This window comes from Xenopus laevis, chromosome 4L (assembly GCF_017654675.1).
Source record: "Xenopus laevis strain J_2021 chromosome 4L, Xenopus_laevis_v10.1, whole genome shotgun sequence".
Taxonomy (NCBI): Eukaryota; Metazoa; Chordata; class Amphibia; order Anura; family Pipidae; genus Xenopus; species Xenopus laevis.
This window is the reverse complement of record NC_054377.1, coordinates 122,080,004-122,092,849: the sequence shown is the minus strand read 5'-3', so window position 1 is coordinate 122,092,849 and position 12,846 is coordinate 122,080,004. Positions and strand designations below refer to the sequence as shown.

General features: G+C 43.2%; 1 protein-coding gene across 4 annotated transcripts in view; it reads right to left on the bottom strand.

Annotated features, from left to right (window-relative positions):
- prkcd.L (protein kinase C delta L homeolog) overlaps positions 1–12,846 on the bottom strand; it is a 43,298-nt gene that overhangs the window by 9,178 nt on the left and 21,274 nt on the right. For 3 of the 4 annotated variants that reach the window (XM_018256591.2, XM_041589222.1, NM_001090993.1), the window contains 6 exon segments: positions 9,763–9,885; positions 9,120–9,319; positions 8,977–9,037; positions 4,982–5,141; positions 4,597–4,628; positions 96–181 (listed from right to left, as the gene is read on the bottom strand). In XM_018256591.2, the coding sequence (XP_018112080.1) occupies positions 96–181; positions 4,597–4,628; positions 4,982–5,141; positions 8,977–9,037; positions 9,120–9,319; positions 9,763–9,877 (654 nt within the window). In that variant the 5' untranslated portion in view covers positions 9,878–9,885. 4 annotated transcript variants of the gene reach the window in all.

The following is a 12,846-nucleotide window of genomic DNA, read 5'->3' as shown; positions in this document are numbered from 1 at the left end:
TGCAAAGAAGACAAAAGCAAATACGTTTTTTTAAATTTTTCTAGCATAACAGGCAGATTCCCAAATGTGATGGGGTAAAATAAAGGTGCACTCACCATGGTGTCCCGGCTGTTGGCTGCAGTACCTGTACATCTGCCAATGATCTTGTCTATGCATTTTTTGTGAATGGCAGCATTGCATTCTACGGGAGAAGAGTTTGGTGTTTAGATCACAAAAAAACAGGCCACCAACTCAGACATTATCTAGCAGAGTATATGGAAGAGAATATACACTACAAGAGAAGGGGTTGGGGAGTTAAAAGTGGATCCAAACGCAAAAAAAAAAATGAATTGATGTAAATCAGAAAGCTTCTCTGTCTTAGTGGTTTTATAGATATTTTAGGTTTTATACTGTCAATACCAGACTTTTGGATTGATTGAGAGTCAGCAACCATAGCACTGGCTGACTATAGAGGAAGTGCAACAGAAAATGCCTAGACAGCTGCGGTCCTGGATCATTCAAAAAAAAAAATCAAACTTGACTGATCGATATCTGGCTGATTTGTGGCCTGATATCGATCAGGAGGACCCGTCGGGAGCCCCCACACATGGGCAGATAAGCTGCCGAATTTGTCTAAGGGCTAGTCCACACGGAGAGATAGCGACGCGTTTGCGGTCGCGGCGACAAAGCGCCGCGACAGTCGCCACGACCGGCGCAGGCGACAGTTTTGTATGGGCGCCTATGTAAAAACGCCTGTGCTAACCACACGAGGCGATGCGCTTTTCAACAGTCGCCTGAAAAAGCCTGGCGAGGCATTTTCAGGCGACTGTTGAAAAGCGCATCGCCTCGTGTGGTTAGCACAGGCGTTTTTACATAGGCGCCCATACAAAACTGTCGCCTGCGCCGGTCGCGGCGACTGTCGCGGCGCTTTGTCGCCGCGACCGCAAACGCGTCGCTATCTCCCCGTGTGGACTAGCCCTAAAGGACCGATATCGGCAGCTTTAATCTGCCCGTGTATGGCCACCTTTAGCTAGAATTCTATATTTATTCTGTAGAATGTTTTATCATACCTGAGTAAAAAGCTCTAGAAGCTCTCTGTTTGTTTAGGATAGGAGCTGCAGTATTAGCTTGGTGTGACATCACTTCCTGCCTGAGTCTCTCCCTGTTCACTTATAGCTCTGGGCTCAGATTACAGCAGAGAAGGAAGAGGAGCAAACTGAGCAAGCTCACGCCCGGGGCAAATAGGTTTAAGCTGAAGGCAGGAAGTCTGATACAGAAGCCCATGTGTACACAATAGAAGAAAAGAAATGCTGTTTGTTTTGACAGGGGACTCAGAGCAGCATTACTTTGAGAGTTTACTGGTATATTCAGGTGGACCTTTCTGACAAGGCTTACTTAGTTTTAACCTTTCCTTCTCCTTTAAAGACAGGCATGGGATCTCTAAGCTGAAAAGCTTTTATAAAACACTAGTCCTGTTTAAATATATTGAAATGTTTTTGGTAGTTTTGAGCCAAGGGGGCTTCAAGACTCCGTATGCAGAATACCTTGTCTCATGGACATTCTGGGTAATAAATCTTATATCTGTGAATGTGACTAACATGAGATAAATGTAATTTCTATCAATGGCTTTATCTTCTGGCCAGTATGAACCCCAGCCATGACATTTTCATTGGGGAGATGAGCTTCTCACAACCCAACCAGACCGCTTATTTAAAACAAAGCATTGGTGAATTCATTGACACCTCCCATTAGAATTTCTCTCCACAGGTACAATCTGTAGCAGATCAGTGGGTCACATTTGGCCTGTGCCAAAGTTCTAAGCCTACTATCCTAATTATAGATTTTTCGATACAGCACCTTTTCTTGTTGACCTGTACCTGGTCTGAAGGCCATGTGAATTATAAAATAGGCCATAAACGGTTCATTTATTTAAAAAACAAAAATCATTTAGACCATAGAGTCTTATTGGGGTACATTATCCTGACACCGCAGTCCCTATATCCTCCTAATCCTCAGATCCTGCTGCCTCAACTCATCTTACACAGTCAGTTTTAATTGCATATTCTGCCCTCCTTGAACAGGAACTAAAGTCCCAAACAATGTTGCTTGCATCGCTCTATCCACTACAAAAACCTGTTGCTGATGTACCCAGCAGCTCTGTCCAAACAAAGATACATTTTGACTCCACTTTCCCCCCTTCCTCCCCTCTGATGGCACAAAACAATTCAGTAATCTGGTGGCAAACTGCAGATACATATCTAATTGGCAGCAGGATCTGGGCAGAAGAGAGCATGGCATTCTGTCAGGTTGAATGCAATCGCTAGAATGTTTATCTTCGTTTGAACAGAACATTTCTGTACAAGTGAAAGAGCAAATGAAGACAAGTACTTCTTAAAAAATTCTGAAATTTCCCATTTCTTGCTTTTGCCACATCTCTTCAAAATCCCCCAACTCTCCCAACACAAACACTGTTCTTTATTTATAATGTTTAGTCACACATAAGATGAGATCTAGTAGAGCTTTTCCAAATTTAGCCCAATGATTAGTTGCACCACAATGGACATAACGTAATCCAAACAGTGGGGTTGTAATACCAATTAGGGTAAGAATTAGGAAGGATACCCATTTGTTCTCCTCAATATGCCTATAAGGTCAGTTTGACTTTGGATGAGATTTGGGGTGAATGTGTTATTTGCTGTCCCAGATACTCTTGAAACTACGGCTGATTGGCTGATACACCAATGCACTCCTATATTGTTTTCTTGTTATGAACGAAGGGGGGCCCAAACTGAAAAATTCAACAACCTTAACACAACCTTAATTAGGCAATTATTTCACAAAATGGTAAATAAAAAACACTATTTGTTGAAATAAAATTGTTACTCAATTAGCTGCAGGTTTGCATGTCAGAACAGAATACATTTGTGTGTGTGTGTGTGTGTACCTATGATTGATTGTAGTACCATTCACCCGCATATAAATATAGTCCCCTGGCATTGCATGTGAGCAGACAAAAGGTACAGTCATATGAAAAAGTTTGGGAACCCCTCTCAGCCTGCATAATAATTCACTCCACTTTCAACAAAAAAGATAAGTGTTATGTCTTTCATTTCACAGGAACATCTGAGTACTGGGGTGTTTTCTGAACAAAGATGTTTAGTGAAGCAGTATTCAGTTGTATGAAATTAAATCAAATGTGAAAAACTGGCTGTGCAAACATTTGCTAATTTGAATGCATGTAACGGCTCAATACTGATTACTGGCAACACCAAATTGGTTGAATTAGCTCGTAAAGCCTTGAACTTCATAGGCAGGTGTGTCCAATCATGAGAAAAGGTATATAAGGTGACCAATTGCAAGTTGCGCTTCTGTTTGACTCTCCTCTGAAGAGTGACAGCATGGGATCCTCAAAGCAACTCTCAAAAGATATGAAAAATAAAGATTGTTCGGTATCATGGTTTAGGGGAAGGCTACAAAAAGCTCAGAGGTTTAAACGGTCAGTTTCAACTGTAAGGAATGTAATCGGGAAATGGAAGGCCACAGGCACAGTTGCTGTAAAACCCATATCTGGCAGGCCAAGAAAAATACAGGAGCGGCATATTGTGAGAATGGTTACAGACAACCCAAAGATCACCTCCAAAGACCTGCAAGAACATCTTGCTGCAGATGGTGTATCTGTACATCGTTCTACAATTCAGAGCAATTTGCACAAAGAACATCTGTATGGCAGGGTGATGAGAAAGAAGCCCTTTCTGCACTCACACCACAAACAGAGTCACTTGTTGTATGCAAAAGCTCATTTAGACAAACCACAGTAATTTTGGAACAAAGTGCTTTGGACCGATGAGACAAAAATTTAGTAATTTGGTCATAACAAAAAGCTCTTTGCATGGCAGAAGAAGAACACCGCATTCCAAGAAAAACTCCTGCTACCTACTGTCAAATTTGGTGGAGGTTCCATCATGCTGTGGGGCTGTGTGGCTAGTTCAGGGACTGGGGCCCTTGTTAAAATCGAGGGTCGGAATGAATTCAACCCAATATCAACAAATTTTTCAGGATAATGTTCAAGCATCAGACACAAAGTTGAAGTTACGCAGGGGTTGGAAATTCCAACAAGACAATGACCCTAAACACACTTCAAAATCTACAAAGGCATTTATGCAGAGGGAGAAGTACAATATTCTGGAATGGCCATCACAGTCCCCCAACTTGAATATCATCGAAAATCTATGGGATGATTTGAAGCAGGTTGTCCATGCTCGGCAGCCATCAAATTGAACTGAACTGGAGAGATTTTGTATGAAATCCAGACACTCATCAAAGGCTATAGGAGGCGTCTAGAGGCTGTTAGTTTTGCAAAAGGAGGCTCAACTAAGTATTGATGTAATATCTCTGTTGGGGGGCCTAAATTTATGCACCTGTCTCATTTTGTTATGATGCATATTGCATATTTTCTGTTAATCCAATAAACATTATGTCTGCTGAAATACTACTGTTTCCATAAGGCATGTTATATATTAAAAGGAAGTTGCTACTTTGAAAGATCAGCCAATGATAAACAAAAAAAAATTAAGTCATAAGTGAGGTGTATCAGTATAACACAGGTAGAATACTCACGCCTGCATTTGTATCCTTGTTTGTTCATTCCCCTGCAAAACAAAACGCACACATTAATGTGAATACTCCGGGTTTAGTTTTGGTCTTTCAGGCTATGTCCTCTTTTGAGCACCTGGTGGCCTGTGGAACATGCCCAGCTTCCACTTTTTTAAGTTTCATAGAGTATTTGAGTGTCACTAGCAATACTGTGGTACCAATACTTCCTCCCACAGAAGGATATCAAAATGCATCTTAACCTGTGGTGGTTTTGCAGCTACAGCTCATTTCAGCTGGCCGGTAATTGTAGTTCAGGAAAAGCTAAAGGCTGATAGGCCTTCGTACTTGTGCTTGAGTATGTAAAAAAAAAGAATACTGTATGTAGAATATTAGTAGATAAGTGCCTTACCATACAAATTCCCTGCAGACGGAACAGAAGGTTGGCTGACCGAAAAACGTGGCAATGAACTCGTGGTTCTTGATGTAGTGTATTTTGGCCTGTTTGATGGCTCCTCTTCTCCTGTTAATGGTGACCAGGCCCTCATCTTCCCGGATAGACTGCTTCAAGTCTGTAGCAATGGCAAAGAAGACAATTCTGGTAAATGAAATGGAACGTGCTTGTATGTAATAGATGTCATACGATATTGGTATTTTGATTTTGGTCTATTCAGGGAGAACTGAGGTGATCAAAACACCCTTCCTCAGTGGCCATTTCCCGCCATACTATAGTTTACACTATGAATTTCATCCCATCCACACAGAAAACAAATGGCTCGTGTTTTTTTTTATTTGCAGGTGGCCCACCAGGGACTAGAAAACACGGCAGAGGAAAGATGGCATGCGTACGAGGCTTCTGCTACATTGTTTCAGGAGTCAGAACCATCACAGCAGCATATTTAAACAGCCGGACATATATTGCCTTTTAACAGCTTACATACAAAAAACTTTAAACTACTGATACTTATAACAGATAAAAGTTCAGAATGAAACACATAAAGATCAGAATGAAACACATAACAAATAAATAGTGCACTTCATATCAGGCAAGGTCTGCAATCAACAACATTCAACAACAGTATGGCATGAAACACACAGTGATGCAGCAGGTACTCTATCATATTACACAATGGTAATTATAACGCAGACACAGTGCTCGTCTCATTACCAAAGACATACACATGTTGTGCAATTGGTAGACAATACATGATGAGACACAGACAAACAACACATCCATATCTCACAAGGACACTAACCCTTCCGATGTGCTGAGGGAGCAGCGTGCATGGTCTGAGAGATTCCTGGGACTGCACTCGGCAGGCTCACAATACAGAATGAAAGGACCTGTGTAACTGTGAAACTCAGTGGTGTGTGTGTGAATGTGTGTGAATGTGTGCGAATGTGTGAGTGTGCACAGAATGAGGGAGGGGGAGAGACGCACAGAAAGGGAAGAGCAGTAAAAAGAATGAGAAATTGAAATAGGCACTTGTGCAGAAATACCAGTAACACAAACACACACTGAGCAGAGGTTGGAGTTGAGGAAAGTAATGGGTAAAAACACAAGAAATCATGCGAATGGCACGAAATCAAGAAAACTGTGAGACGGACTAATATCTGCACTGCAGCCTCTTCCAGGGAGTAATAGGTTAACACTTGTCCACAAGTGCAGTGTCCTCTAACAACTTCACACCCTATATGTGTATTTGTGTAAAGTGAGAGATGTCACACCACAGTCACATCCTCTGTGTCATGCAGTGGCACCTCTACACACAATGACTATAAACTGCACCTCAGTTACTGTGCCAAACACACAACATAAAAAGGCCGTGTGGTTACACCCCGTACCTGTATGGTATGATTAGGTCTAGTGTACCCTTATGTTGCTCCACGCATACAGCATGCAGATATTGTACACATGCACGGCCAGATTTGCATTGTTCGGGTCGGCCAGAACAGCAGAAAGTGAAGCGGGTCGGCCAGAACAGTAGAAGTGAAGCGGGTCGGGCAGAACAGCAGAAAGTGAAGCGGGTCGGCCAGAACAGCAGAAAGTGAAGCGGGTCGGGCAGAACAGCAGAAAGTGAAGCGGGTCGGCCAGAACAGCTGGAAGTGAAGCGGGTCGGCCAGAACAGCAGGAAGTGAAGCGGGTCGGCCAGAACAGCAGGAAGTGAAGCGGGTCGGCCAGAACAGCAGGAAGTGAAGCGGGTCAGCCAGAACAGCAGGAAGTGAAGCGGGTCGGCCACAACAGCAGGAAGTGAAGCGGGTCGGCCAGAACAGCAGGAAGTGAAGCGGGTCGGCCAGAACAGCAGGAAGTGAAGCGGGTCGGCCAGAACAGCAGAAAGTGAAGCGGGTCGGCCAGAACAGCTGGAAGTGAAGCGGGTCGGCCAGAACAGCAGGAAGTGAAGCGGGTCGGCCAGAACAGCAGGAAGTGAAGCGGGTTGGCCAGAACAGCAGGAAGTGAAGCGGGTCGGCCAGAACAGCAGGAAGTGAAGCGGGTCGGCCAGAACAGCAGGAAGTGAAGCGGGTCGGCCAGAACAGCAGAAAGTGAAGAGGGTCGGCCAGAACAGCAGAAAGTGAAGCGGGTCGGCCAGAACAGCAGGAAGTGAAGCGGGTCGGCCAGAACAGCAGGAAGTGAAGCGGGTCGGCCAGAACAGCAGGAAGTGAAGCGGGTCGGCCAGAACAGCAGAAAGTGAAGCGGGTCGGCCAGAACAGTAGGAAGTGAAGTGGGTCAGCCAGAACAGCAGGAAGTGAAGCAGGTCGGCCAGAACAGTAGGAAGTGAAGTGGGTCAGCCAGAACAGCAGGAAGTGAAGCGGGTCAGCCAGAACAGTAGGAAGTGAAGTGGGTCGGCCAGAACAGTAGGAAGTGAAGCAGGTCGGCCAGAACAGTAGGAAGTGAAGTGGGTCAGCTAGAACAGCAGGAAGTGAAGCGGGTCAGCTAGAACAGCAGGAAGTGAAGCGGGTCAGCCAGAACAGCAGGAAGTGAAGCGGGTCAGCCAGAACAGCAGGAAGTGAAGCAGGTCGGCCAGAACAGTAGGAAGTGAAGCGGGTCGGCCAGAACAGTAGGAAGTGAAGAGGAGGTGCAAAGTTCAACGTCAGCACAGAATATCCTCAATCCAGCATGAGGCAGCATTGACAGGCCATAAATGTAGTATTTTGTAGATTGTAAGCTCTACAGGGCGGGGACCCTCATTCTCTTGCCTCCTCGATACTTAGCTCTTGAACTTTATTGCAACTGTGCTTTGTATTTGTGTTATTGTACTTTTTACGAATGTGTATTTATAATTGTAATGACCCCCTGTTTGTTCTATTAATTAATTTTTCTGCTGTATACTCCTTGAGTATCAATAAAAATATACATACAAACAAATGCCCAGAAGATCGAGCAGCATGATTACATCAGCCAAATTGCATGACCAAATCTGGCCGTGTATGATCAGCTTTACAGACCTTCCCATTTGCACTGGATTTCTATTTAGTTCTGAAGTCCCGTGGTGAAACAACAATGGCAAATTTGGATGAGTCAAGATGCAACATGTGATTATTATGTATTCATTATGTGGCCATTTATGTATGTGTATATTATATTCCTGCAAAAGAACAGGCACTGACAGATATTAAAGGAGAACAAAACCTAAAAATGAATGTGGCTAAAAATTCCATATTTTATATACTGAACTTATTGCACCAGCCTAAAGTTTCAGCTTCTCAATAGCAGCAATGATCCAAGACTTCAAACTTGTCACAGGGGGGTCACCATCTTGGAAAGTGTCTGTGACACTCACATGCTCAGTGGGCTCCGAGCAGCTGTTGAGAAGCTAAGCTTAGGGGTCGTCGTAAATTATCCAGCAGAAAATGAGGTTGGCCTGTAATATAAGCTGATGCTACACGGCTGATTATTAAATTCTGATGCTCATTGTGCTGGTTTCTGTGCTGCCATGTAGTAATCATCTGTATTAATTACTAAACAGCCTTATATTGTGATATTTCTATTATATATGTACTGTATATTGTGAGTTGGGCCCTAAGCTCAGTAAGTGACAGCAGCACAGAACATGTGCAGTGAATCAGCAGAAAAGAAGATGGGAGCTACTGGGGCATCTTTGGGGACACAGATCTTTACTGCTAAAGGGCTGTGGTTGCCTTGGGCTGGTACAGAAGTCCAAAACATAATGTACAACATTTCTAGCTAGTTCTTTAGTTAAGTTTTAGTTCTGCTTTAAGTATACACATTAGAGACTGCTTGGGATATGGTTGCTGCAAGTCCAGTGTGCAGTGAGTGAGTCTGTAAAGCAAGTCTATATTTGTTCACCATCCAGGCCCATATTAGGGCAACACAATGCCTACACTGCTTTATTGTTAAAATCCATTATCGAAAAAAACAGAAGTGCAAAAAAAACACAATATACTTACCAGCGTCTTCCAAGAAGTACTGCACGGACATTAGCACTTTGGCTTGGGGCTGGAGATCCAACTGTGGGAACAAATAACAGTAAATCTTTGTAGTCAATGAACATCATCCCAATTGCGCCCCAGAATCATACCCCTCCACTTACCCAGAACTCGGACTTGCCGTTGCCCTTCTTGCAGCGTTCAGCCAGCACTGAGACTCCTACAGTTGCTTCTGATAGAGGATCTTCTGCCGCCTTCATTAGCACAATCTGAATCACACGTCCCTCATAGATGTGGGCATCAAATGGGGACTTCCAATCTGGGTACATTGTGGGTTTTTTTTGTACCAATGTCTTGCCTCTCTCTGTCAGAGATACAAGTGTCTTGTGTTAAGGTGGTAAATAGACATCTTTCTCTTCACATTATTGCTTGCTGAGCCAAAAAGCCAATCAACTAATGCCCTCTGTTTGATGTAATACTAGTAAAACCTCATTGAGTGCTGATTGGAAACACTTTCTTTCTCTTTTTTTCTATAAGCTAAACTTTTTTGTTTCCAGCACCACCTCTAAATGTGGTAGAATGAGACTAGAACAAAGATAGTTGGGTAGAGTGCTGTGCTTTTCTATATATCCAAAAAGGCAATGAGAAAGTTCTCTCTCTCCCCATTATTTGTTATACAGTTCCCGAAATCTCAGTGAAAAGTTGTAACAAGAGTAGTAAGTGCACAGCATTGTCTCCCAGTAGAGAGAATACAGAAGGTCTGCAGCCTTTTTATGGAGGGCCAATGTAAGAATGGAGAGCACTTACCTGTAGTAAGAGATTCTTTCACTTTCACCGCACAGAAAGGCTGGATGTGTTCGGAGGGACTGAGCATGCCCCCCAGATCAAAGGAATTAAAGGATAAGCGTAGGAAAGGAGCCATGGTGTACCCTGTGAGGAGAGACACAGGTAGGGTATGAACAAAACATTTTTTACAGTGTAATATTTATTGTCACATATTAAAAGAATATACAGTATCTACCCCACGGTAATAGAGTTAACCCAAAAGTTATATGAACTCCTCAAAATTAAATAGGGATGCACCAAATCCAGGATTCGCCCAGGATTGGCCTTTTTCAGCAGGATTACGGCCGAATCCTTGTGCCTGGCCAAACCAAATTTGTATTTTAATTTGCATATGCAAATTAGGGGCGAGAAGGGAAATCACATGACTTTTCATCACAAAACAAAGAAGTAAAAAAAAAAAAAGAAGTGCCACTTTTTCCTTTCCTGTCCCTAATTTGCATATGCAAATTACGATTTGGATTCAGTTCGGTATTCGGCCGAATCTTTTACTTTATCTTTTAAAGGACTCAGGGATTCGGCTGAATCCAAAACATGGGATTCGGTGCATCCCTAAAATTAAATCAAGCTGTGAAAAATCAGCTTTATTAGGACATGAAAAAAGGCCTATCGCATTTTATGCCTAGTAGGGCACTTACTCATAGGTTCGCCGACTGGGGCTGTACATGTGAAACTACCTCTGCATATCTGTTTTATCCATTGACTTTAACTTTATTTATAACTTTTCCAACAGCACATCCGTTGCTTTTTTTGCCCTCCTAAAAGAAAGACACCAGGTGTATATATATATATATATATATATATATATATATATATATATCCATCGATCCGCAATAAGTACGGCTTTTAGGGATGGGAAAACTACAAAACCAGTAGCCAAACATTTTCTGGAAAAAGGCCACAGACTGAATGAAAATTGTCCCTTAACATGCTTTTTACAGCAGAGGTGAGACAATTGTTTGCTATATTGTGCTACATTGTGTGCTCTTTACCTTATCATTTTGTTCAAACATTCCTGATTATTTTGATACATTGTATATATGTTCGATTGACATGCATCTACAAATTGTAACAAAAGTGTTTGTGCAGGTTTCTGTTTCTCTATAATTGACTCTGTGATTTTATTTACTTTCTTTCTTTTTTTGTATATTTGTTTCACAGGTTTCCTTAGTGCTTTATCCTAGTCACATGGGTAATAATACATTTCTGGTGCACGTGATTGGGTGAGTGCCTCTCCCTTTCTTTTCTTTGGTCTATTTAAAGTGTTGATTTTAAACATTCATGGTCTTGAAAAAGGTCCTAGATGTGGACCAAAACGTCGGCCTGTTTTTAATTAACTTAAATAAAATTATGGTTTTAAAATAACCTATTTAAATGTTCCCAGTGTGCACTCATTCTCCCTTGGAAAACTAATGATATTGTTTATTTGAGTAGCACCTGGGTATTTTGCTTCATTCAGTGGTGTGCGGAAATCACAAGTATTTTTTTCTATCTATCTATCTATCTATCTATCTATCTATCTATCTATCTATCTATCTATCTATCTATATATATATATATATACAGATTTCTGAAAGTATGCCTGAAATATACAAAACCCTGTTTTTACTGAGGTGGGGTCCAGGTCTGGATTTGTGGCAAGGCCTCAAAGGCCCAGGCCTAGGGCGGTAGAATTTCTGGGGCGGAATGCTGCCCAGCCGCATCCATATGTGAGCACTGGAGACTGGCGTGTGAAAGACTTGAAAATCTCTTGCGTGTCTCCAGGGCAGTGCTACGCGAACATGTGCAGGAAATGGATGGGTAGGGGATGCAGAGGGGAAGGGGAAGAGACAAGGAGGGGAAGTCGAGGAGAAGGAGACGGGGAAGGGACGATGATGGGACTTGGAAGAGAATGAGATGGGAGAGGAGAAGCAGATGAGGGGGGGGGGGGCAAGTGGATCTGGCCTAGGGGCACCAGGATAGTAAATCCAGCCCTGGGGGGGTCCACTGTATGGGTCAGGCCACACGAGCAGATTTGGGGAGATTAGTCGCCCCAGCAACAAATCAGCTCTTCTCTCCGAATTGCCTTCCCCCTGCCCTCCTCCGGCTAAAATGAAAATCTCCTGCGTCAATTCACATGCAGCGCTTCGTTTTTCGAAGTCGCCCAAAGTTTCCTCGTGAGGCAACTTCGGAAAACAAAGCGCCGCATGTGCATTGCCACAGGCGATTTTCATTTTAGCCGGCAGAGGGCAGGGAGAAGGCAGTTCGGGGAGATTGTCGTCCTGAAGAAGAGGCGATTTGTCGCTGGGGCGACTAATCTCCCCGAATCTGCTCATGTGGCCTGACCCTAAATGTGTCCATGTGCAACCAACCTTGAAGCAACAAGACCTGTAGGGAGGGCTAGGTCAGATTTTCATAGGCAAAAATGTGAAAAAGCCAATTGCAGCAGGAACAGCAAAGCATACGTAACCCATGAATGTTATATAAATCCATACAGGCTATTTGCGGGGGTTAGATAGAGGTGGGGCTCATTAAAACAGTAAACTTGTTAAGGTTAGGGCACATAAGTGACCAATTTGCCCAGCTTGGCCATATCTGACAGACTGCTGTGCTTAGGCGCTACCTATGAGGTTTATGTTTATCTTATTCACCAGGCACAGTAGGGATGGTGGGACGTCACTGCTCAAGTCACAAGAATGCTCAGAGGGACCAGCTGCACTAGTAAAAATGATGCTTGATGCCAATTTTATTAATAGGAAAAATGGCAAGAATATAGGAAAGCCGGTATTTTTTTCCAGAAAAGGCGGCAACCCTAGCTGCACCACAGTGCCGGCCATTTCTATAGCATTTTCCAAGCACCTAGCAAGTGCCGGCTGCCTGCAGATCTTCAAAGCATTTCAGTGAAGAAGGAGAAAAAACGTGATGAAAAACCAAGTGTCTCGTCGGCAGCCAGAGCAGAGGTGCCATGGGGGCCAGGTGACTGGAAATGGAGGCTGCTTTATTTATTTTGGAAGGGGGTTCTGCTTACTTTGGACCTGCTCCTAATGGAAAGCGAAGAGTCTGCTTTTA